The sequence below is a fragment of the Erpetoichthys calabaricus genome, chromosome 9 (genome assembly GCF_900747795.2).
Source record: "Erpetoichthys calabaricus chromosome 9, fErpCal1.3, whole genome shotgun sequence".
Classification (NCBI taxonomy): Eukaryota; Metazoa; Chordata; class Cladistia; order Polypteriformes; family Polypteridae; genus Erpetoichthys; species Erpetoichthys calabaricus.
The window spans coordinates 41,615,962-41,642,189 of record NC_041402.2 but is presented as its reverse complement, the minus strand read 5'-3'; the positions used below and the strand labels follow the sequence as shown (position 1 = coordinate 41,642,189).

Genomic DNA, 26,228 nt, shown 5'->3' with positions numbered 1-26,228 from the left:
TTGTAGGGGCGGCTCGCCCCAATGAGTATTTGTAGATAAGGAAAGGTAGTACGGTCATTGGTTCTGCGTAGGAGCAAAGGATCGGCGCTCTAGGGGTAGGCTCGCCCCAGTGAATAGTTGTAGTGGAGTAGGTTTGAGCATGGTGGAGTCCTCCCCAGAGATCCAAGGCACGCCAGGGGAGCAAGAAGTAAGATGGGAGGACTACCAACCCCAAGTGGTCTGGCCGATGCCGCTCGAGGCAGCCAAGATGGGGGTCGGTCTTGGAGAGGACCATAGCTGCTAGTGTACCTCTGCCAGCTGAGTGAGCAATGGTTGAGTTGGGGAGACGAAGTGGTAGTTATGCTGGGTTTGTCAAATGGAACAAGCACCCGATTACTGTAATGGTTTTATTCTTGTTTTAAGTTCTGGATTTTAATTGCAGGGATGTTCACTATTTTATTTATTTATTCATTTGATTTTCTGCCCTGCACTTTTAGACACTTTGGTTTTGAATGTTTTTAACACTAGAATTCCTCAAGCCTATGAAAAAACTTGTAATCCCGGCCCACCTTAAATTCCTTCTCACCTCTCCATCACTGTCTTTTTTTTTGTAAATGTGTCGATCAGCACAAGCAGCCTGCTATTGAATTCCCTCCCCACCCTTGACGAAGTTCAACTCGGGCATAACGTTCTCCCAGCTCAAGCCAAGGCTCCTTATCTGCGTGTGAGGTGCCTGGAGTTGCATAGGGTAAATAATACAGTATATTGTTTTTTTGAAATACATGCATTTCATGTGTGTTCCATGTCTACAAAGATCTGGTTAAGTGTAGGATGAAAGAAAATGTGAGACAAGAAATGCTGAACACATACCTAAAGTAGAAACATTTTCCATGTTATACTAATAACTAGCAAAATACCCACGCTTCGCAGCGGAGAAGTAGTGTGTTAAAGAGGTTATGAAAAAGAAAAGGAAACATTTTAAAAATAACGTAACATGATTGTCAATGTAATTGTGTTGTCATTGTTATGAGTGTTGCTGTCTTTTATATATATAATATACACACACACACACACACATAAACATATATATACATATACATATATAGATATACAGTAATCCCTCCTCCATCGCGGGGGTTGCGTTCCAGAGCCACCCGCGAAATAAGAAAATCCGCGAAGTAGAAACCATACATGCATATATATATATATATATATATCTAGACATACAAAGATACATAGATTGACACACATATATATATCTATACATATATATATATATATATATATATATACATATCTACATATATATATACAGTGGTGTGAAAAACTATTTGCCCCTTCCTGATTTCTTATTCTTTTGCATGTTTGTCACACAAAATGTTTCTGATCATCAAACACATTTAACCATTAGTCAAATATAACACAAGTAAACACAAAATGCAGTTTGTAAATGGTGGTTTTTATTATTTAGGGAGAAAAAAAAATCCAAACCTACATGGCCCTGTGTGAAAAAGTAATTGCCCCCTGAACTTAATAACTGGTTGGGCCACCCTTAGCAGCAATAACTGCAATCAAGCGTTTGCGATAACTTGCAATGAGTCTATTACAGCGCTCTGGAGGAATTTTGGCCCACTCATCTTTGCAAAATTGTTGTAATTCAGCTTTATTTGAGGGTTTTCTAGCATGAACCGCCTTTTTAAGGTCATGCCATAGCATCTCAATTGGATTCAGGTCAGGACTTTGACTAGGCCACTCCAAAGTCTTCATTTTGTTTTTCTTCAGCCATTCAGAGGTGGATGGTGTGTTTTGGGTCATTGTCCTGTTGCAGCACCCAAGATCGCTTCAGCTTGAGTTGACGAACAGATGGCCGGACATTCTCCTTCAGGATTTTTTGGTAGACAGTAGAATTCATGGTTCCATCTATCACAGCAAGCCTTCCAGGTCCTGAAGCAGCAAAACAACCCCAGACCATCACACTACCACCACCATATTTTACTGTTGGTATGATGTTCTTTTTCTGAAATGCTGTGTTCCTTTTACGCCAGATGTAACGGGACATTTGCCTTCCAAAAAGTTCAACTTTTGTCTCATCAGTCCACAAGGTATTTTCCCAAAAGTCTTGGCAATCATTGAGATGTTTCTTAGCAAAATTGAGACGAGCCCTAATGTTCTTTTTGCTTAACAGTGGTTTGCGTCTTGGAAATCTGCCATGCAGGCCGTTTTTGCCCAGTCTCTTTCTTATGGTGGAGTCGTGAACACTGACCTTAATTGAGGCAAGTGAGGCCTGCAGTTCTTTAGACGTTGTCCTGGGGTCTTTTGTGACCTCTCGGATGAGTCGTCTCTGCGCTCTTGGGGTAATTTTGGTCGGCCGGCCACTCCTGGGAAGGTTCACCACTGTTCCATGTTTTTTCCATTTGTGGATAATGGCTCTCACTGTGGTTCGCTGGAGTTCCAAAGCTTTAGAAATGGCTTTATAACCTTTACCAGACTGATAGATCTCAATTACTTCTGTTTGTTCCTGAATTTCTTTGGATCTTGGCATGATGTCTAGCTTTTGAGGTGCTTTTGGTCTACTTCTCTGTGTCAGGCAGCTCCTATTTAAGTGATTTCTTGATTGAAACAGGTGTGGCAGTAATCAGGCCTGGGGGTGGCTACGGAAATTGAACTCAGGTGTGATACACCACAGTTAGGTTATTTTTTAACAAGGGGGCAATTACTTTTTCACACAGGGCCATGTAGGTTTGGATTTTTTTTCTCCCTAAATAATAAACACCATCATTTAAAAACTGCATTTTGTGTTTACTTGTGTTATATTTGACTAATGGTTAAATGTGTTTGATGATCAGAAACATTTTGTGTGACAAACATGCAAAAGAATAAGAAATCAGGAAGGGGGCAAATAGTTTTTCACACCACTGTATGTAATTGTGTTGTCATTGTTATGAGTGTTGCTGTCATATATATATATATATAATATACACACACACACACATAAACATACATATATACATATATATACATATCTACATATACACATATATACATATATATATATACATATACACATCCACATATATACACATATATATATATATACACATATCAACATATATATACACATACATATACACACATACATACACACACACATATACATATACACATATACACATACATACATACACATACATATATATATATATACACACATACATACATTCACACATATATATATATATATATATATATATATATATTTACATATCTACATATATATATATTTACATATCTACATATATCTAGACATACATATATACATACATACATTGACATATATATATATATATATATATATATATATATATATATATATATATATATATATATATATATATCAAAATACCCGCGCTTTGCAGTGGTGAAGTACTGCTTTAAAATTTTTATTAAGAAGAAAAGTAAATCTTTTTAAACTGAGGGAAAATGAATCAATAATTATTTGTTAAGGATCTCTCTGTATACCACGTTGTCAGTTTGCCCCTCCGGTTGTAATATGACCAAGCTGTGTGCTGAGCTTACTGTTGAGCATGCAACGTACAGTTGGCCATGTGAAAAGCAGTCCTGCCTCAAATCAATGTTAACGTTTTGTAGGGTCTGTCCCTGAGACTTATTAATTGTCATTGCAAAGCAGAGCCTTAGTGGAAATTGGAGGCGTTTGAATTGAAATGGGAGATCAGAGGGTATAACGGGGATGCGAGGAATAATAACTCTCTCCCCTGAGCCACCACCAGTAAAAATAGTTGCCTCAATGAGGTTCTTTTGCAGAGACGTGACCTGAAGTCTCGTGCCGTCACAAAGTTTCAGTGGCTGTACGCAAATCCACAGTCGGTTTCATATTGTGTTCGTACCTTATCAATTGTGTAATGTGTTTTTTGAACAGGTTTGATTCATCGAAGTGATCACTCCTGCTGCGTTCAGTCACTTCACGTGAGCCGCTCTCTTGTGTGATGTTGTGATGTCCACGGGTTTATTTAATGTTAGCTAAGACCCGGCAGTTAAAAGTTTCTCGCTACAGCAATTTTAACTCTTGTTACAAAGTGATCCAAACAGCCGTTTATACCTTGTGTCTTCTCATTAAACTTGTATCTCGCGAATATGGCATTGCAAACGGCAGCGGGTCAGTTCACATGCTTACGTGGGAGGCGTGATGACGCAATATATTTTGATATATATCAAAATACCCGCGCTTCGCAGCGGCGAAGCACTGCTTTAAAATTTTTATTAAAAAGAAAAGTAAACCTTTTTAAACTGAGGGAAAATGAATCAATAATTATTTGTTAAGGATCTCTTTGTATACCACGTTTTCAGTTCGCCCCTCCGGTTGTAATATGACCAAGCTGTGTGCTGAGCTTACTGTTGAGCATGAAATCTAACATGGTCTGTGCCCTTCAGAATGAAAACAGTTTGCATTTACCTTTTTAATAAAAGGCGAGCTTTAAAGCCTGAGAAATCACCCCGTAAATGCACACATTTAATTGCACATGTGTTAATATGTATGCTTACACAGTATTAAAAGACACTCAACAATTAACGTCATTTACCTTCGTTCCCGCGTTTGACTCGTGCTGTAAATCTCTTCCTTGTTTTCAGTTCACGTGATTACGTAGGAGGCGTGATGACGCAATACGTGACTCCGCCTCCTCCATTTGAGTAAATGGACAAAAAACAGGTTCCAGTTATGAGAGCTTTGCCTTTTATTAGTATAGATGATGTGAAGTGTATAATGTGTGAAGACTTTAGTCCAAATATGAAATAAACATGTGCGCTTTTATTCAAGAATATAACCAAAGAAAAAAAAAATTATTCGATTTACATGTTGCTGTCAATGAATTAAAAACCCAAGTTCAAATGTCAGTTGACAGGAAGCTGATACGTTTTCTTGAATGGCGCAGAGGTAAGAACTGCTGCCTTATAACTGTCAGTGACGTTCACGTGGAACAACGAACTTGCCCCTCCCTTTCTGAGTTGATCTGTCGTTTTTCACATGTTCTTCACCGGTGCCTTTGTTGTCAAAGTGCAAATGCCACATGATGATAGCAGTCGCGGGACATCGTATCTTTGATTGCCAGTACAACAAATAGTTCTAAGCAGGCATCAGCTACAGCACCAACTGTGGTCATCACTGCTCTTGTGAAAAGATTGGAGATAAATGCCATCAACTCAGAGAGTGAGATGCAAGTTTGTTGCACCACGTGAACGTCACTGACAGAATAAAACTGAATACTAAAAAAAAACAAGTGTTTACAAGTGTCCAAAATTTACACCGGGTGTTACAGACTCAAGTCAAATCTATCTTTTTACTGTATTATAATAATAATAACAGCAGCTCAATACTCGGAGCGCCAAGACTCAAACCTGGTACCTTTGGGCTATAAGGCAGCAGTTCTTACCTATGCGCAATTCAAGAATACATATCATCTTCCTGTCAATTGACATTTGAGCTTGGGTTTTTAACTCATTGACAGCAACAGGTAAATTGAATGATTTTTTTTTTCTTTGGTTATATTCTTGAATAAAAGCGGACATGTTTATTTGAGGTGGCGCAGTGGGTAGCGCTGCTGCCTTGCAGTTGGGAGATCTGGGGACCTGGGTTCGCTTCCCGGGTCCTCCCTGCATGGAGTTTGCATGTTCTCTCCGTGTCTGCGTGGGTTTCCTCCGGGCGCTCCGTTTTCCTCCCAAGGTCCAAAGAGATGCAGGTTAGGTGGATTGGCGATTCTAAATTGGCCCTAGTGTGTGCTTGGTGTGTGGGTGTGTTTGTGTGTGTCCTGCGGTGGGTTGGCACCCTGCCCAGGATTGGTTCCTGCCTTGTGCCCTGTGTTGGCTGGGATTGGCTCCAGCAGACCCCCGTGACCCTGTGTTCGGATTCAGTGGGTTGGAAAATGGATGGATGGATTATTAGTATAACGTGGAAAAAGTTTTTGCTTTAGGTATGTGTTCAGTATTTCTTGTTTCACATTTCCTTTCATCCTGCAGTTACCCAGATTTTTGTAGACACGAACACACATGAAATGCATATATTCCAAATAACGATATACTGTATATTTTTCCCTATACAAGTCCAGGCACCTCACATGCAGATAAGGAGCCTTGACTTAAGCTGGAAGAACTATTTGCCTGAATTAAGCTCTGTCAAGGGGGTATGGGTTTGGGCATTGGGATGGGATAGCTTGCTGCTTGAGCTGATCGACAAATTTACAAAACAAAAGATGCTGATGGAGAGCTGAGAAGGAATTTAAGGTGGGCAGATATTAATAGTTTTTTTTTTGTAGGCTTCAGGGATTCTAGTGTTAATAAAGGCACTTTTACACCTTTATGTACCTATCCTTTGCTCTGTGTGTGTCCTCATTTGCTGGCTCATCCCTCAGGTATGTTATCGGAAGTACTGGGTTCAAGAGGATCCCGGGTTGCAACCGGTAGCGTGGAGCAACCTGCAGCGTCACATTTAGTGGCAGCCGTGGGATGAGCCGAGGTGGTGAGTACTGGAGAACAGACAGGGAAATGGCCTGACTGTTAAGAACCCATGGGACTCAAGCCAGAGGAGGACATTTTAAGAGCTGAACATGGACTATTTATCCTGATTGTATTGTCATTTTAAAGCTGTTTCTTTTAATGTCTTGTTTTACAGAGGTGGCTTGGGTTTTCATTTTAGAAGGGTTTGTTTTAGTGCTATTATTATGTATTGTTTTAGTGCAGTGTAGAGGCTGCTCCGCAGACCTGAGCCACCAGTTGCACTGGGATGGTGAAGGTGTGGAACCTTTCCATGTAACTGACAGCTTTGAGTGGGAAGGTATGTGGTACGAGAGGTCTGCGACTTGTTGGCATATAAGTGAATAAATAACTTACACACTCATGTTGGGGAGTGGAGCAGGTGTAGGTGATCTGCAGAAAAGACAGCTTGTCTCCAGGTTGGTGCGAGGCAATCAACAGACTATGCAGTCTTGTTGTTGCATATAGCCGGTCTGATTGTCTTGTTATCATCCTGGGGCAGCAATCAGGCGATTGCACATGCAAACCTCTCCAGTGTATAAAAGGGGAGTGCAAGACAAAAACAGGGAGAAACAAGAATGAGAAAGAAGAACAAACAGAAAGAAAGCCGTGAGACCAGCACTGGGCGGAGAGGCAGGTTGAGCCAGCCAGCTAGTGTGGAAAGGCGGTGCGGTCATTGGTTCTCTGTAGGAGCAAAGGATCAACGCTGTAGGGGTGGCTCGCCCCAGTGAATAGTTGTAGAGGAGTAGGTTTGAGCATGGTGCAGTCCTCCCCAGGCGATTCGAGCCATGCCAGGGGAGAGATAAGTAAGATGGGAGGACAACCAACCCCGAGTCGTCTGGCCGACACCGCTTGAAGCAGCTAAGACAGGGGTTGGGTTGGAGAGGACTGCAGCTGCTAGTGTCTATGCTTATTTATTTATTGAAGATTCTGCACTGCACTTTTGAATGCTTTGTTTTTGACTGTTTTTCATAAAAGCACTTTTACACTTTTATGCACCTATCCCTTGCTCTGTAAGAGTGTCCTCATCTGCTGGCTCATGCCTCAGGTACATTATTGGCGGTGGCATGTTTAAGAGGCTCCCAGGTGCAACAGGTAGTGTGGCACCAACCCACACCATCAGATAAGGTTTTGGTCTATACCGTTTGAAGAGTATCACACAGTTTTGGCAGATTTTCCAGGAACACATTAATGCTGCAAATTTCCTGTTCCACCTTATCCCAAAATGTGTTTTATTGGATTGAGATCTGGGAACTCTGCAAGCCTTTGGAGTATACTGACATCAATATTATATCCAAGGGTTCAGCTTAAGATAGTGAGTGCTTTGTGACATAGCATGTTATCATATGGGAAGCATTGTAACTAGCAATGCTTGCATACTGACTTGATAAAAGAGACAATATTTTAATAAGAATGAGATGTCAAAAGTTACATGCAAAGTTTTTAAACCAAAAGTCAGTCCAGTCTTTCACCACATCCAATGCTAAATCCAAAAAACTGAAGTAAAAAAAAAAAAAGTCAAAAAATCTACATTACTAAACGAAGGTTGTATATATGCACAGATGCCAGAAGCAAGCCGTGCCGAAAGCGCACAGCGCCTCAGCGCCCCAGAGTCAAACCCAGCAGCTTCCCAGAGTCAGTAGGTGGCGCCCAAACAACACAATACACCGAAGGTTGTATATATGCACGGATGCCAGACGCCAGAAGCAAGCCGTGCCAAGTTTGAAATACGCACAAAATTGGCATTACTTTGAGAAACTAAGCTTGGTAGAGAACATGCGGTGTACAGATCCAGAATATACCAATTGGTTGTTGCAACTGGGAAATGGAAACCTTACCAATGTGTTTGAACTTCACCCAGATATTATTGAAATCCCTCACACCTTTATTTGCGACGACTTCGTAACAGAGGTTTTTGGTAAAGCAATATCATTGGACCAGATACCACTTTTGATGCACCGGGCTATATTATGTCCAAAGAATATTGACGTTGACCGGATAAATAACCAAGTAATTGGATTGCTTCCTGGAGAAAGCCGCGTCTTTCTAAGTACTGACAGTGTTGATTCTGAAGAAGAAAGTGAGCATCTTAATTTACCATTAGAATATTTAAACACTATTAACCCGGCCGGATTACAACAACACAATCTTAACCTTAAAGTAGGGACAAATATCATGCTATTAAGAAACCTTAATACTAAACAAGGTTTATGCAACAGTACACAGTTGGTCGTGAACAGCATGAGACAAAATGTTATTGAGGCACAAGTGCTTACGGGATCCCATACTGGCAATACTGTTTTAATTCCCAGAATTGACCTTACAAGTTCTGACCTGGAATTACCTTTTAAACTTAAACGACGCCAATTTCCCATTAAGGCTGCATTTGCCATGATGATCAACAAATCCCAAACACAAACCATGGACAAAGTAGGGATTTACCTATCTGAGCCTGTATTTGGACATGGACAACTTTATGTTGCCTTTTCAAGAGTCCGGCTTCCGTATGATGTTAAAGTGAAGGTTTTAACTACTCCATACCAGGGACAGCTGATTCAAGAACAGGAAACCATCTTTACCAAAAATATTGTTTATAAGGAAATTTTTGATTAACTATTTTGAATTTACCATTTTATGAATTTTTTGTTTCCAATTTACTTCATTTAAACCTTTGCACTCCGATATTTTTTTTATTTATGAGTGCAGCAAATCAGAGACATTTTGGACTTAAATGATATAACAATTAAATTTCAATTTTAGTTTTAATAAATTGGTTAAAGTTAGTACAAATATATTTATTTAATTAAATGAAAACTTTCCCAGTACGCTCTCACCCTCCATGATTTTTCATCCCTCCAAAGATCGGCGGAAACAGAAAGTAACTGCCATTCTTGGATTTGTGATTCTTTAGAGAATCGGGGGTTTACTGGTAATTTACCATTGCGAAACAAGGAATAGAACAACACACAAAGCTTTTTAGAATGTATGCACAGTCTCGGAATGAGATGAGACATCAGTGCTGCCCTTTTGTCCCATTCCATAAATGGTGTTACCCTCTGCACTTTACACACACCCTGGTAACGCTACAACAAAAATTTGGCATCAGAAATTAAGCTAAATTACTTTAATTATGTGAAATACATCAGAAAAATCAAAACTGATGCAAGACTTAATTTGTGCATAATTCAAGACCCCCTTTGGAAGGAAAATACACAGAAGTAACATCCATCCATCCATCCATTTTCCAACCCGCTGAATCCGAACACAGGGTCACGGGGGTCTGCTGGAGCCAATCCCAGCCAACACAGGGCACAAGGCAGGAAACAATCCCGGGCAGGGTGCCAACCCACCGCAGGACACACACAAACACACCCACACACCAAGCACACACTAGGGCCAATTTAGAATCACCAATCCACCTAACCTGCATGTCTTTGGACTGTGGGAGGAAACCGGAGCGTTCGGAGGAAACCCACGCAGACACGGGGAGAACATGCAAACTCCACGCAGGGAGGACCCGGGAAGCGAACCCAGGTCCCCAGATCTCCCAACTGCGAGGCAGCAGCGCTACCCACTGCGCCACCGTGCCGCCCAGAAGTAACATGTACTTGAGTAATAAAAGGTTACAACCAAAAAAGTATCATAACTAATTTTAAAAACAGTATGGCATTCAAATGACATTCAGTTGGTATTGAGGCCTAATGTGTGCCAAGAAAAAAATTCTCACTCAGTTTTAATACTACCACTAGCCTATAATGTTGACACAAGGCAGGTTTCATGGTGTTTGTAGAAAATAGTTTTTTCCAATTTGCAATAATCCAGTTTTGTCATAATATGCCCAATGTAGTCTTATCTTGCTGTTTTTAGCTGCCATATGTGGAATCTAGTGTGGTGTTTTTCTAATGTAGCCACTCTAAAGTACAATGCATTTTGCATTCATAGATGCATGCCACCTGTTGACATGAGTCTGCCTATTCCCCTCTGATCTGCCTCCTTAACAATGTGCTTTTACCCTCAGAACTGCCACTGGATGTTTCTTTGAGTATTGCAATATTATCTGTAAAGTCTAGAGATAGCTGTGGCAAAATCCAAGAAAAGCATCTGTTTGTGAAATGCTAGAACCACCATGTCTGGCAACAACAATTACATCACAGCCTGCTTATATCATGTATCTTGTCTATGCATGTAAACATCTGAAACATGTCTATGTGCTGTACAATGAGTTTCAATCACATGATTAACTCTTTTTGTGCTATTGAACAGATGCACTTAAGAAAGTGAATGCTGACTTTGTATTTCTCATCTATATAGCCAAAGGGTTTAATCAAAATTAAGAGCAACTGGAAATCAGTGTGCTGCCCAGTCTGTGCCTTATCTTTAATGTTAATGTTTACATTTCCTTAATTTCAGTGATCCCCACAGCATGATAAAGAATACCATCTGTTTAATATTCTGTACCAGTAATGTTAATTATTGCACACATAAAGTACTGTATTCTGTGTACATATTAAAAATGAAATTACACTGATATTATCTCATTAAGTGTCCCACTAAGAAAGACACCTTTTACCACATTGGTTATTCTTAGCTTGGGCTGTTAGTAGTAATACATTTCTGAACAGTTCTTTGCTGTCAGTTCCCATCACATATCAACTCATCTAAAACACAAATGTACACTTAACCTCTTCTAGAACAGCTCCAATATTGAGGAAATGCTATTGAAGGCAAGCAGTTGCCTCTTTTTTGCCTAGGTGTTTTTGTTTTTTTTTTTTGTGTTATTTCTAGTATGAAGTCTGTTCTTTCATATAACTCCAAAGGCCAGCTTTCCCCAAAAGGGCACATATGGTATCTAAACATCCATAGTATATATATTTAGGTCCCCTTTCTGTAGTAAACTCTGTAGAACGTTTACCTTTTTTAGTTAATTTACTTTGCGGATGGTCTTACCGCCATATGTCTTTGTAAAACATTAATTTACTTTTCACTTCACTTTACTTTTGGTTCTCCTTTCCTAAAGAGGTTCAAATAGGATAATGCTAAGCTGGGTAGAGCAGGCCAGCCTATCCTTGGTCACTTTTTTAAGCATTTCCTCTGAAATTCCAAGATAGTTCTAAACCAAGAACCATTAGGTATTTGAGTAATGACTGGAGGACCACTAAGCCAGAATTTGCCCATACAAAAGAAATTTAATGTGAACAAATAATCCACATTTATGTGGAATTAAGTGGGCAGTACTTGGTATCTGGTAAGTTTGTTGCCATGTTTTTGTCACTTTTCAAGTCCGTTTAGACACAGGCAGTTTTCTCTCTGCTCTAATCACACCTCAAATCAGACCTGCTATTCAGCTGTACACAAATACTGGTTTTAGAAAATGTCAGCACATTCAAGGCTTTTAAAGAACCAGAGCCTATTCTAGCAGCGGCATATTCAAGGTAGGAGACCTGCAGGACCTATTGCCAAGATCTTATACATAATTATCAGTTTTAACTGAACTACTGTACAGTGATCCCTCGCTATATCGCGCTTCGCCTTTCGCGGCTTCACTCCATCGCGGATTTTATATGTAAGCATATTTAAATATATATCGCGGATTTTTCGCTGCTTCGCGGGTTTCTGCGGACAATAGGTCTTTTAATTTCTGGTACATGCTTCCTCAGTTGGTTTGCCCAGTTGATTTCATACAAGGGACGCTATTGGCAGATGGCTGAGAAGCTATCCAGCTTACTTTCTCTCTCCCTCTCTCTCTCTCTCTCTTGCGCTGACGTAGGGGGGTGTGAGCAGGGGGGCTGTGTGCAGCTGCTTCCTGAAGGACAGGCTGCACGGAGCTTCGCATACTTAAAAGCTCAAAGGGCACGTATTGATTTTTTTTATCTGTCTCTCTCTATCTCTCTCTATCTCTCTCTCTCTTCCTGCTCCTGACAGAGGGGGTGTGAGCTGCCGCCTTCAACAGCTTTGTACCGGCGGTGCTTCGCATACTTAAAAGCCAAAAAGCCCTATTGATTTTTTTTTTGACTGCTTGCTTTGCACTCCTTTGAATGGAAGATATGTTTGCATTCTTTTAATTGTGAGACAGAACTGTCATCTCTGTCTTGTCATGGAGCACAGTTTAAACTTTTGAAAAAGAGACAAATGTTTGTTTGCAGTGTTTGAATAACGTTCCTGTCTCTCTACAACCTCCTGTGTTTCTGCGCAAATCTGTGACCCAAGCATGACAATATAAAAATAACCATATAAACATATGGTTTCTACTTCGCGGATTTTCCTATTTCGCGGGTGGCTCTGGAACGCAACCCCCGCGATGGAGGAGGGATTACTGTAATTATTTTATGCACAGTGAAACACATTTAAAAGTTCTGCATGGCTAATTATAGTATATGGTACCTAAGAAAGTATCTTACTAGTACTGCAAGACTAAGCAAATTCTGGGGCTTTTTCTAAGTGACAATGAGAGGACTTATAAAAAAGTTTCCCAAATTTCCCACTTACTTCTATTCCGGAAGAAATATTGATCAGTCTTCCGTAATATTTAAAAACATTTTAAAGTACCTCCTTTCAAAGATCCCAGAGTACAGTGGGAAAAGTATCTCTCACTCAACATCTTAGAAAGGGAATGGAGGCAGCAATGCACAGAATTCACTCAAGCTCCATATGCACAAAGCATACAATTATTCAACTTAAAAGTAAATATCGAGTGCATCTGTGTCGTTTAAAATTATCCAAAATGTTTCCAGGGCAAGATTCAACCTGCAAATGTTACAATCAAGTTCCAGCCTCATTGGGCCACATGTTTTGGGCTAGCACCAAATTAACATCATTTTGGACAAAAATATTAAAATGCCTTTTCAGACAGCCTTGGTGTCACAATCCCTCCTAATCCACTAACAGCTGTGTTTGGTGTACTTCCAGATGGGCTTATTGTGGAGAAGGACAAACAAACTGTAATTGCCTTTAATTCACTATTGGCACGTAGGCTTATTTTGCTCAACTGGAAGAATTCTAACTCACCTCTTTTTAGTCAGTAGGTAACTGATGTTATATATTATCTTAAAAATGGAAAAAATCTAATTCTTAGTTAGAGGATTGTACAAAACTTTTTCAAAACCTGGCAGGATCTGATCAATAAAATTTTAGAATAACCATTTAAAGCATTGAGGAAGCGGATTCTCTCCTCTCTTTTTTTTATTCTATTCATTTTTATTCATTTATTTATCTACATATTTTTGCTATTATTAAAGACCTGTAATGGTGCACTGCATGATAACGTGCAATGAATACACTTCATTCTCTTTCTCTGTATGTTTAGCATTCCTTTGCTCAGAGGTTGATGCGCTTGCTGCTTTATGAGCAGCTCTTCTTTTCTCCACCCCAGCGGCCCGCTTCTTCTCTTCTTTTGTCGGCATCTTTTCGCATTAAAACTGATTAAGTCAGTGTTTGCGTTGCAATTACTTAGTACGTTTTCCTTAATTTTTCATTTAAGCTGGCACTTAAGTCTTCAATCTGCCTCAAGAATGATTTAAGATATGAAAAGGTAGGGGAAGTGATGGCGAAGGTGGTAGGGATGAGAACGGCGCCCATACGCATGCGCCGCATGGCCGCCCTGCTGGCCGCTGCAGAGAGTTGATTCTACAATAAAATAAAAATAAAAAGAGGAATAACATTGTAGGTCAATCATCACCCCAAAAGTGGATAGTAGACGTCACGTAGTATATGTGTACCAACTTTCAGGTCAGTAAGTCAAACGGTTTGCGAGCTACAGGTGATTTAAAATCCTGGACAGACAAACGAACAGCCACAGTAGTGTATTATATAAGAACATTTACTCTGCTGACCTAGCTAAATTTCTCATGGGTGGGGGTTGATTTGTTTCAAACCTAGTTTTGTTAAACTTTACTTGCTTGTATGGAATGTTATTTGATTTTAATGAAATGAATAAAATGTTTAAAAAAAATTTAAAAATAAATAAATTTAAAGCATCTGATTCTAATCAACCTGTAACAATATAATGGTCCACGGGATGGACAAACTATTCCAAATACCATAGCTGCTTTAGTGTTGTTACTCTCAGTGCACCACTCAGAGTATTATAACCCAGTGTATCTGAGTGTGGAATCACAGCTGTAGAGCAGCTGTTTGGAAAGCTTTACGGCAGATTGTGTCGACAATGCAGAGGATTATCGGGATACGGCATCTAGCCCTGGAGAACATTTATAGCACACACTGTCTCAGCCATGCGCACAATCTATTTGAACTTCTCCTATTCGGCAAACGTTTCAGAGCCTTTCCTGTAAGGACCTTGCAGTTCAGAAACAGTTTCATCGAAAGAGCTATAAAAGCACTCAATCAGTCCATCAGGTGCTCCTGGTAAAACTGTTTATACTTATAAGTACATTTACCTCACTGTAAACTTGTACTACAGTTGTAATATTGTACAACCTGATCCGCTTTATGATTTATTTGCACTTATTTGCATCTGTACTATATGTACATGTATAGTGTACTTGTGCTTTCATATTGTATATTTTTCATTGTTTTTATCATCTTATTATTATTATTATTATTGTTGTTTTATCATTTTATAGGAAAAAAGTTTTTGGAGGATTTGCATATTGAATCTCATTGTACCATACAATAACAATAAAGGATTTCAATTCTATTCAATGGAAGAGAGTGCATATTTACAGATAATGACGACTGGCTTCTAAGTCGGTTTAGATTTCTGAGAGCTATCTTCTTGGTGCTGTTGGTATCATTTTAAGAGGAAATGCATTAAAGTATGTATATTACATTATACAGATAAATTTTAACTTCATTTAAATAATGTTTACTGTTAATAATTTATCGTGTGGGCATAATGGCACAGTGGTAGTGATGAGCTGGTGCCCAGTCAAGGGATTGTTCCTGGCTTGCACTATATGCTTGCTGGGACTGGCGCGACCTTTCATAGATAGATGGATAGAATAATTAAATATGTACTACAAAGATATTTCAATGTTCCTTAAAAGTTTTGAAGGATCTGGGTTCTAGATAGATTTATTACAGAGCTTATTGTGTGGCGATTGGTTATGTGGAGAAAGAAGGAATTGGGGGTTGGTACGTTTGAAAGACACAGTACTGCTGCAATAAATTTCATTGAGGGTCGCGCACGTCCCAGCAAGCATCTTGCGGGAGGCAGGAACAATCTCTGGACAGGGTGCCAGCTCATCGCTACTACTGTGCCACCGTACTCCCATGTTTAATACATGCTTTAATTAATTTCATCATGAAAATGATGTCAAGTATAGATCTTAGTATTTAAATTGTTCAGAGATCTGTAATATCATGAATGTAATGTATTCTGTGTCCCGTAGGCGTAAGAGAAAGCCAGTTTAAATAGCACATAGTGATTCATTCACATAGATCAAGTAGAAGAACACATAGAATATGAAGCATTTAACGTATTACTTTAGTTAAGATGGGATCTAAAAAATTATAGTAAATTAAGCTATGATTTTAAAATGAAGTTTACAATGTTCTACTTTAATGACAAATTAAACTATGAGATTAAAGTGGGCATTTCAACCTTTTTTCTTCACCGTGTCCCTATTATTTTCTTTTTTTTGCACTCTAATATGCTTCTGTATGACACTCAGATGATGGACTATGACTCTCCTTTTCACAGTGACTTTGATAACTGACCACTTCTTTTTTATTTCGGGTACTGTGCGACTTTCTGAAGTTGAACTTTCTAGTTTCTCCGCCACTCTGTATCAGTCGATCAACTTCCTTTTGTTGTTTATACCACTGCTTAATCCAACAAATAGTAAGTTTTTCCTTGCCTCCAATTCGCATTCGCTAAAATTCTTTTATTCATGTGCTTTTGCAATTGTCTTTTAACCAAATACTGAATATAACGTGATATTTATATTGATTTGCATATTAAAATATGCAAAATTACAGGAGAAGTCAGGGTGAAATGGCAGACACGTACAGTTAGGTCCATAAATATTTGGACAGAGACAACTTTTTTCTAATTTTGGTTCTGTACATTACCACAATGAATTTTAAATGAAACAACTCAGATGCAGTTGAAGTGCAGACTTTCAGCTTTAATTCAATGGATTAAACAAAACGATTGCATAAAAATGTGAGGCATTAAAGCATTTTTTTAACACAATCCCTTCATTTCAGGGGCTCAAAAGTAATTGGACAATTGACTCAAAGGCTATTTCATGGGCACGTGTGGGCAAGTCCGTCGTTATGTCATTATCAATTAAGCAGATAAAAGGCCTGGAGTTGATTTGAGGTGTAGTGCTTGCATGTGGAAGATTTTGCTGTGAACAGACAACATGCGGTCAAAGGAGCTCTCCATGCAGGTGAAAGAAGCCATCCTTAAGCTGCAAAAACAGAAAAAACCCATCCGAGAAATTGCTACAATATTATGAGTGGCAAAATGTACAGTTTGGTACATCCTGAGAAAGAAAGCAAGCACTGGTGAACTCAGCAACGCAAAAAGACCTGGATGTCCACGGAAGACAACAGTGGTGGATGATCACAGCATCATTTCCATGGTGAAGAGAAACCCCTTCACAACGGCCAACCAAGTGAACAACATTCTCCAGGGGGTAGGCGTATCGATATCCAAGTCTACCATAAAGAGAAGACTGTATGAAAGTAAATACAGAGAGTGCACTGCAAGGTGCAAGCCACTCATAAGCCTCAAGAATAGAAAGGCTAGATTGGACTTTGCTAAAGAACATCTAAAAAAGCCAGCACAGTTCTGGAAAACATTCTTTGGACAGATGAAACCAAGATCAACCTCTACCAGAATGATGGCAAGAAAAAAGTATGGAGAAGGCATGGAACAGCTCATTATCCAAAGCATACCACATCATCTGTAAAACACGGTGGAGGCAGTGTGATGGCTTGGGCGTGCATGGCTGCCAGTGGCACTGGGACACTAGTGTTTATTGATGATGTTACACAGGACAGAAGCAGCCGAATGAATTCTGAGGTGTTCAGAGACATACTGTCTGCTCAGATCCAGCTAAATGCAGTCAAATTGATTGGGCGGCGTTTCATGATACAGATGGACAATGACCCAAAACATACAGCCAAAGCAACCCAGGAGTTTATTAAAGCAAAGAAGTGGAAAATTCTTGAATGGCCAAGTCAGTCACCTGATCTTAACCCAATTGAGCATACATTTCACTTGTTGAAGACTAAACTTAGGACAGAAAGGCTCACAAACAAAACAGCAACTGAAAGCCGCTGCAGTAAAGGCCTGGCAGAGCATTAAAAAGGAGGAAACCCAGCATCTGGTTATGCCCATGAGTTCAAGACTTCAGGCTGTCATTGCCCGCAAAGGGTTTTCAACCAAGTATTAGAAATTAACATTTTATTTCCAGTTATTTAATTTGTCCAATTACTGTTGAGCCCCTGAAATGAAGGGATTGTGTTAAAAAATGCTTTAGTTGCCGCACATTTTTATGCAATCGTTTTGTTCACCCCGCTGAATTAAAGCTGAAAGTCTGCACTTCAACTGCATCTGAGTTGTTTCATTTAAAATTCATTGTGGTAATGTACAGAACCAAAATTAGAAAAAAGTTGTCTCTGTCCAAATATTTATGGACCTAACTCAGGGGTAGGCAATGTCGGTCCTGGAGAGCCCCAGTATGTGCAGGTTTTTGTTCCAACCCAGTTCCTTAACGAGAACACAATTATCGCTGATGAAGCACATATTGCTTAAGTGACATTTTGATGCTTCATTTTAGTGGTCTCGCTTGTTAAGGTTCTCCAACCTTAATTGCTTATTTCAATCTTAAACTGCTGCATTCAGTGTTTTAATTGCTCCTTATTAGCAATAAGATGTAAAAGACAAAGCAGCCAGCAGTTCTCCAGCTAGCTTTTTTCCAATTACATCTGTGTGTGTTCATCATGCACTGTTTGATTTAATAAAACACTTAATAGAAAAATGTGACAGACTGAAAATGATCTGTTTTAGGCTTCAAATCATTTGGATGATATCCTTGGAAAGGAAAAAAATCTACGATATAAGAGCCTTACATTGCACAGACTAACAAGCCATAAAATTAAATAAGGTCTGAGATTGGCAATGATTGGTTTCTAATTAAGCAATTGGGTTGGAATGAAAACCTGTAGCCACTGCGGCTCACCAGGACCGACATTGCCTACCCCTGACCTAACTGTATGTGCATTACTTTTCACGCTGACCGGGATTTATGTAACAGAAGTGCATGGAAGTTGGCTTATGCACGGTTTTGTGCATCTGAATTTTTTTGTGCCTACACACATTTCCACTTTTGTCCGTTATAGTGTGAATTCTACGCATGGCGTTATTCATGAGGACCCAGGTCATCTTCTTCTGTTGCTCCATGGTCCACTTCTGATGCTTATGTGCCCATTTGGCAGTGGACAGGGGTCAGCATGGGCGCTCTGACCTGTCTATGTAGCCCCATGCACACCAAGCAAGCACTGTGTGTTCTGACACCTTTCTCTCATGGTCAGCATTAAGTTTTCCAGCAATTTGTGCTACAGTAGCTCTTCTGAGGGACTGGACTAGATGGGCTAGCCTTCATTTCCTAAGCTTATCAATGAGCCTTCAGCTTCCATTACCCTATCTCCGGTTTACCGTTGTCTTTCCTTGGCCACTTTTGGTAGGTAGTTACCACTGCATATTGGGAACACCCCTATGCTGTGACCCTGTTGTCTAAGCCATAACAATTTGGCCCTTGACAAAGTCACTCAGATTCTTATGTTTGCTTATTTTTCCACCACATCGCCTGTTCATTTGCTGCCTAATATATTCCACACCTTGACAGGTGTAATGAGATTATCAAATGTTATTCCCTTTACCGGTTTTCATGTTAAGGCTAATCGCTGTAAATCTTTTGAAATTTCAGTTTATAAGTTAGATTCATGCTGAAATAATGTCACCTGATTTCATTGCTTTAAACAGAGGCAAATAAGCTCCCAAGTATACTACTTTAAAGCAATGGTGTTCTGCTGGTATTAAAAATAGGTACATTTATAATAAAAGTTGAACAGAACCAAGAGAGTATCTCTAATAAGAATAGATTCAACCTTCCAGTCACCTTCAATTATACCCTTACCCTTTAAAGCATTAAAGACTCCTTCTCTGTCTGGGCACATATTCCTCTATCTTTCTGTTCTCCCATGGTTGATATTAAAGTAAATATTGTTCCTCATATAAACTTTGTTAGGTCAAAGCTTCCTTTGAACCCCTCCCTTCAAATTTATTTGGAACAGAAAAGGACTTCATATTAAACATTCTGCTCTCGTCCAGAACAGATCTGATGGTGGGGGTTCACATGCTGATTTGGAACTTTATCATTGGTCTTAAATCCTAATTCCTATCTGGAACTGTTTGACACTCCTGCCAGTCCTCCATCTTAGTTTTCCATCATATACTGGCTTGTTTCCAGCCATACTTTTCATACTCTCCCTTTCCTGTCCTTAAAGCTGAAGTCCATTATTTCTAAATTTGGTACTTTTTTCTTTATGCTTTGAGTCTTGGCATGATATAGATAAGCATTTAGCTTTCAGTCTCATTTGACACTCAAATACCCCCATTTTAAATTAAGCTTTCTTCGTTAATTGATTAAGCTTTTTTTACTGCACACCCAATTTCTTTTCTGAACTGGTCTGTTTAAGGTATCATCATACTGGCAAATGTTTTTTTGACACAGGATTGCAGACGTTTCAGGCACTTCAGATCCAGGTTTTTCTATTCCTTCCTCTTCATTTTCTTTTATCTTCGGCCGATGTCTGTTCTTAAGAATTGTGGTGCATCAATGTCCTTCTCGTTCCCCACTCATCACATAAAAAAACAGTTGCAACTTCTATTTCCTGCACTGTGCAAAGCCTCCTACAAGCCCTTGCCCTTGTACTCAATGTGGCAACATGCTCTTCCATCTTCCATTGGATCATAATGGAAGACGTCTTTAAGAATATTACTCTGTCCTCCTAAAATCCCAATCATCAGCATACTCAGTTTAATTTTGTGCATTGGGGGTTTATCCACTAATCCTCTTTGTCACTTCTTCTCCTTAAATGTTCCCAGTGTCATCCTCCTCATGTTTTGGGTCTGTCCCACTGTCTCTCTCCATTGGATTGGTGTTTGAAATTCCCTCTCCTATCCTCTCTGTCCAATTTGCTCTCTGCCCTCATATTTTCCTTAGCCGGGACCTTTCCACACTCTCTCTCAGTCCAATCCAGAGATTGATACCATTACTGTCAAACTGGCACAGGTCTCTTGCTGGAAATACCCCTTTTCTGCTTCTGTTATCTCTTGGAAACCTTTTTATAACTTAACTCTTCTTGAGCTTATTACATTGACAATAAACAGAGCATGTGGCCCCAGTATCAGGGATTGGCTTTTGGTCTCCATGCTTCTGGGTGGTTGGTTAACTGGTGGCTGACTATGATGGGAACTCAACCTCCTTGTCCTTTCTTTTTCGGTTCAGCTGTGGAGTGAAGCACTTTTTAATTAGTCAGGCAGGCTCCATTTAGTCGATTTCTTGATTTATGTTTATTATTGTTCCTCACAGGGTTGAAGATACTCTTCAATACATGTTTTTTCACAAAAACACCTTCCACTGCAATTTTTTCAACCCTGTTTAACCTAGTTGACTTTTGTTTAACAACTAATAATGATGATATGAATTGTGAGAACACATGTGAAAACAATTTCTTAGCCATATTCAAGGAAAAAATATGTTACTTAGAAAATGTGAAGTTGTTCACCACATTTACTATTCCATATTATTTTTTTCAGTTAGAGTTTGAGTGCCTTAATCCAAAGAAGCAAAAGAAAAAGAAAAGCTACAGGAACTCTGGAATTATCATTGTGAAATCTTGTTGGGTAAGATGTTGCAACTGCACCTTTAAAAACTGTACATTTCATTTGAAATTAGCAAGGTTAACTTGAAGTCCTTCCAGTATGAAACTAAAAAAAATATTTTAAACAAAAATTCAATAACTCTAACCAACATAAATTAGCTCTTAGAATATAATTAAAGTCATAGCTGAAGTATGTCATTCTAAGCAACGAAATTTTGTTCCCACTTTTGGTTAAATCTGCTCTTTGGGCAATTGTAGTATCTAACACATAAGTAATACAAAACTAAAGCCAAAAGCCAGCTAGCATTAAATGATACCTTGCAATAACAAGTACTACCTCCCGATTTTCAAAGTATACAGCATACAATAACTTCACTATTGTCTTAAACCACGTTTTGCCTAAGATTAGCAAGGAAAAGAAAATGCAATGCATAAACTATATATTTATGCATTTTGAAAAAATAAGCCTTTAGCTGCTCAAATGTGGGCCCAAACCAGCCAAGGGATACAATCCCTACAACAGGTGACCCCTGTTATTTTCTCAGTGAACCATACAGTTGTCAAAGAGGTGCAAACAGCGCATCTTAACTTCATTTCTCAAACCTTCTCAACTTCTCCTCTCAATTTGGAAACACAGTGGTGCTACCAAGGTCCTCCTGTATTGTGGAAACTGTCACCATTATGTGTTAAGATATATTTGATCTATAAAATAGTTCAACATACTGTCATTACGCTCTGTGTGTTCCTGCTTTAGCTCTTTAAAGGACGGTTTATTTTCGGTAACATGGTGTATCATCAATTTCTGCATGTTCATAGCTAAATGCTGGCATTGATTATTCATGCCACATAATAATTACGTTTTTTAAAGACCATTATTTAATTTTTAGATTTACCTAGATTTCACATGTTTCCTAAGTTGTTTTACCTATAGCATTTGTCTATAGCATTTTATTGCTTATTTTGACCCTCATTCATATGGCTTTTGAGACATTTAGTGCAGTCTTTATGCTGTATTTCCACAGATTTCAAGAGACTACTCTTTTCTGGATTATATCCTTGGTGGTTGTCAACTCATGTTTACTGTAAGTAGAAAAATTCCTTTATATTCCTTTACATGACTTTATCATTAAACTGTTATTTAGAGATTTAGAAAAACAATTCTATATTTTAGGACTCTGTTTCTGTTACAGTATATATCTTATGTAAGTGTGCAATATTTTTTATACCATTTATCATTATTATTCTTACCTAATATTACTTAATTTGTTTTTCATTGCATTTAAGGACATCTTTGATATTTTGTAAACCACTTTGTTCTACATCATTTGTTTATAAATGTGTTATAGAAATGAATGTTATTGTTATTACTGTGCTGTTCAAGTCTTTTCATTATAGTTTTATTGTAATATTGCTTATCATGCTTTTTTGTGTTGTGACATCAACAGCATTTTAAATTTTCAGTCATCATTTATGTTGAAATAAATAATTATAATTCAGCATATTTCGAAAGTTTCAGTCATCATTTATATGTGAATAAAAAATATATCAACATATAGCTTTGTTTTATTAACCCTCATTTGATAGGAATTAACTATATTTCTCTAGTTTAAATGCTCTAATGTTTTAGTATCTGATACAATAATTAAACAAGACTAGTGAAACATGTGGACCTATAGTACTAAAATAAAGGGGGTTTATAAATAGCATGTGAACTTTTCCATTTTGGCAACCTATTCTTTTGTTTTCACCAATGAAAAGTTCAACTTCACAATGATCACAAGTTACTTTGGTGATGTAACTTTCCTAAATAGTGCTTGTTTGTTGGCCTGCATTTCTCTGTTGTTCTCATTCTTGCATTCTGTATCCTGGATTTTGTCTTGCATTCCTATGCGCTTTCGTGTCTGCCTGCTGCTCAGTTGCAGTATCTTAAGGACCTTCTGTGATGAGATTGATGCTCAGCAGATGTTCTTAGTCTCCTTTTTCCTTCTTCCTGTTATGTAGTTATTTGTCATATTCAGTGATCAGTAAATACCATACTTACACTTGATTATTAATTCTGAATAAATATGTACAGTGTCCTGGGGGGTTATTAATAGATGGACCGGTAGGGACCATGCTTTTATTACAATAAATGTTTCTGCCCAGCAGTAATGTGGCCACCAGGTTGTCAGAACCTATTTTTTTTTTATTTCCAGAACAAATCAAGCTATATGTAGGATTACTTCTTGCTTGTCTGTGTTTGTCAGCACCTTTTCTGCTTATTCATTCTTGGTCTTCGTTACTTAATCATCTACTGTAATGTACTTGATTCTCAGCAGATGGCGCTGCTCTTATTTTTCTTCATCCTATTACAATGTTCTTTGTCATGTAAATGGCTTTTGCAATTTGCTTGATGCTCAGCAGATGCAGCTGCTCTTTTTCTTTTTGTCATGTCACTTTTTAATTATTTTGTCATAAGATGCAGACATGCACAGATCACTCAGCTAATGTTTCTGCTACCCCAGAATGCATCAGGTTATAAGCTTTCAATGAAGACCAGGATCAAGATTCTAGCCTATGTAATTTATAAGTATTTGCATGACAGAAGGACAGATCATGGCATTGTGGATAGATAGATAGATAGATAGATAGATAGATAGATAGATAGATAGATAGATAGATAGATAGATAGATAGATAGATAGATAGATAGATAGATAGATAGATAGATAGATAGATAGATAGATAGATAGATAAAGTATGTTACTATTGTTCTGTCAAAGAATTTTGGCCTCAGGTTTAATCCAAATTTAGACACTTCTTTTGAAGTGTCTGTGTGTGTTTTTATTTCCTAGAAGGTATCATTGAATCTGATTTCCATTCAGGATTATGCTGTTAATTTAACCTGCAGTCCTTAATCTACTCTCTATATATAAAATCCTAAGCCTAAAAGTGCAATGATTTTGTGCAATGATTTTATGTGACTTTTTATGTCACTGTATTTGTTTCCCATTGTATCACCGTTTAAGAGGGGTTTTTGGAGGAGCAACCGTGTCTCCTTGGGGTGCGTTCAGCCCCCCTCTTCACAACGCGAGCGGCAGAGACACAAAGTGGCTAGCACATAGCGCAGGCTGGGTGGGGGTCGGGGGGGGGTGGATTTGTTGGCAAGCAAAGCAAGCAGGGGGCAAACCCCCTAGTATACCTATAAACAGACTTGCATGGTATTCAGATTGACTTTTTTCCTAAAGTTTAATACTGCCTTGATACGTAATGGTGCCCCAGGGGTGTCCAACTCTGATCCTGTAGGACTGCAGTGTCAAAATCTTTTGTGGATTTGAGCAGATCAACATCACTGACACCTTCACCTTTCTTTGTTTTCATATACTGTATTGTGTGATGAAAGATAGACACAGGTTAGTTGGTTATGTGTTGGCTCATTTTCACTGCTAATTAAGAGAAAAATAAACAATTAAGTGGTCTAAGTATTAAATAGCAAGTCAGTTAAAATTAAGAGAAAATAAGTTAATTAGCAGCAAAAGCTGATCACTAATTAAGACTAGATAGAATGAAAGCCTACAGTCACTGGGTCCCTCCAGGCGTTATAGACACACCAGCCCTGTAACTTTGAATAGACCAAGGCAGGCTTGTCAGATACTGTATATTACTGGTTAATAGAGCCAGGTAAAGCCTTAATGGAATCAGAAACACTATATTAATTAGTGGTGCCTGTAAATGAGGATTTCCAAATGGAAAAAATATGTTGATCTACAATAGAAGCTTCAGGTAGTCAGGTATACTTTACACCAGTGTCTTTCGAGTGCTTTTAAACTAATAATGAAATCTGGTCCTGTCTTACTTACTGTTCTCTATTGTCCTTCAAAATACAAGGTGTCTTTCCTATCTTATCTAACTGAACTACTAACCCACTTAATTCTCATTCCCAGAGACTCATTCTTCTTGGCGATTTCAAAATCCATATTGACATTTCTACATGTAAACTGAGGAATTAATTCCTACCCTTACTGAACTGCTTTGGTTTGGTGCAACATGATGATGTTCCTACCCACTCTGGTGGTCATATATTGGACATGATATCTGCACATGTGGCTTATCTGTGGGCAACACTTATAGCAGTAATTATGGACTCTCTGATGATAAAGCAGTACTTTTCACTGTCTCATTACCTTTCCCTCCTCTTTCCTGTAAACGTTGAATTTCTTTCAGAAACCTTAAAAATATCTGTCCCTCTATCATTACTGGATCCATCTCTGATCTTTTCCTGCCATCCCGTATTACACTAGATAGTCTTGTTGACTACTATAACTGAGCCCTTCATTCAACAGTAGATAAAACAGCTCCTTTAAAACATAAGGAAGTTTTCTTTAAGTGTTCAACTCCATGGTATGATTCAGAATTACAGTTTATGAAAGCAGCTGGCTAATGCCTTGAGAAAATGTCACATAAGGCTGACCTCACTGTGCATATCCAGAGATGTACTAACTGCAGCCAAGAACATGCGTTATCGCAGAATAACAGAAAGTGGCCATGATAACCTGAGGGTTTTGTTTTCTGTAGTTTATACTGCACTTCAACCTTCATCTGGCCCAATTACTTCCTCTACTGAAGTGTGTGAAAAATTCCTCCATTTTTTCGTAATAAAATTAAAGATATAAATAATACAACTCCATCTGGCTCCTTTTCTAAATTTTCACTAGTCACATCTGCATTTGTTAATGACCTGCTTTGTAAGATGAGGCAAACTACAAAGCTGTGTACTGGACCCAATCCCCACCACACTTCTTAAATCCTGCCTTAATGCCATAATCCCAACGGTTACAACAATAATAAATACATCCCTTGACAATGGCT

General features: G+C 38.6%; 1 protein-coding gene across 1 annotated transcript in view; it reads left to right on the top strand.

The window, feature by feature from the left end:
• Positions 1 to 26,228, top strand: part of cpne2 (copine II) — a 165,787-nt gene that overhangs the window by 70,195 nt on the left and 69,364 nt on the right. The window contains 2 exon segments of the mRNA XM_051931693.1: positions 21,317 to 21,403; positions 22,404 to 22,463. Coding sequence (XP_051787653.1) covers positions 21,317 to 21,403; positions 22,404 to 22,463 — 147 coding nt within the window.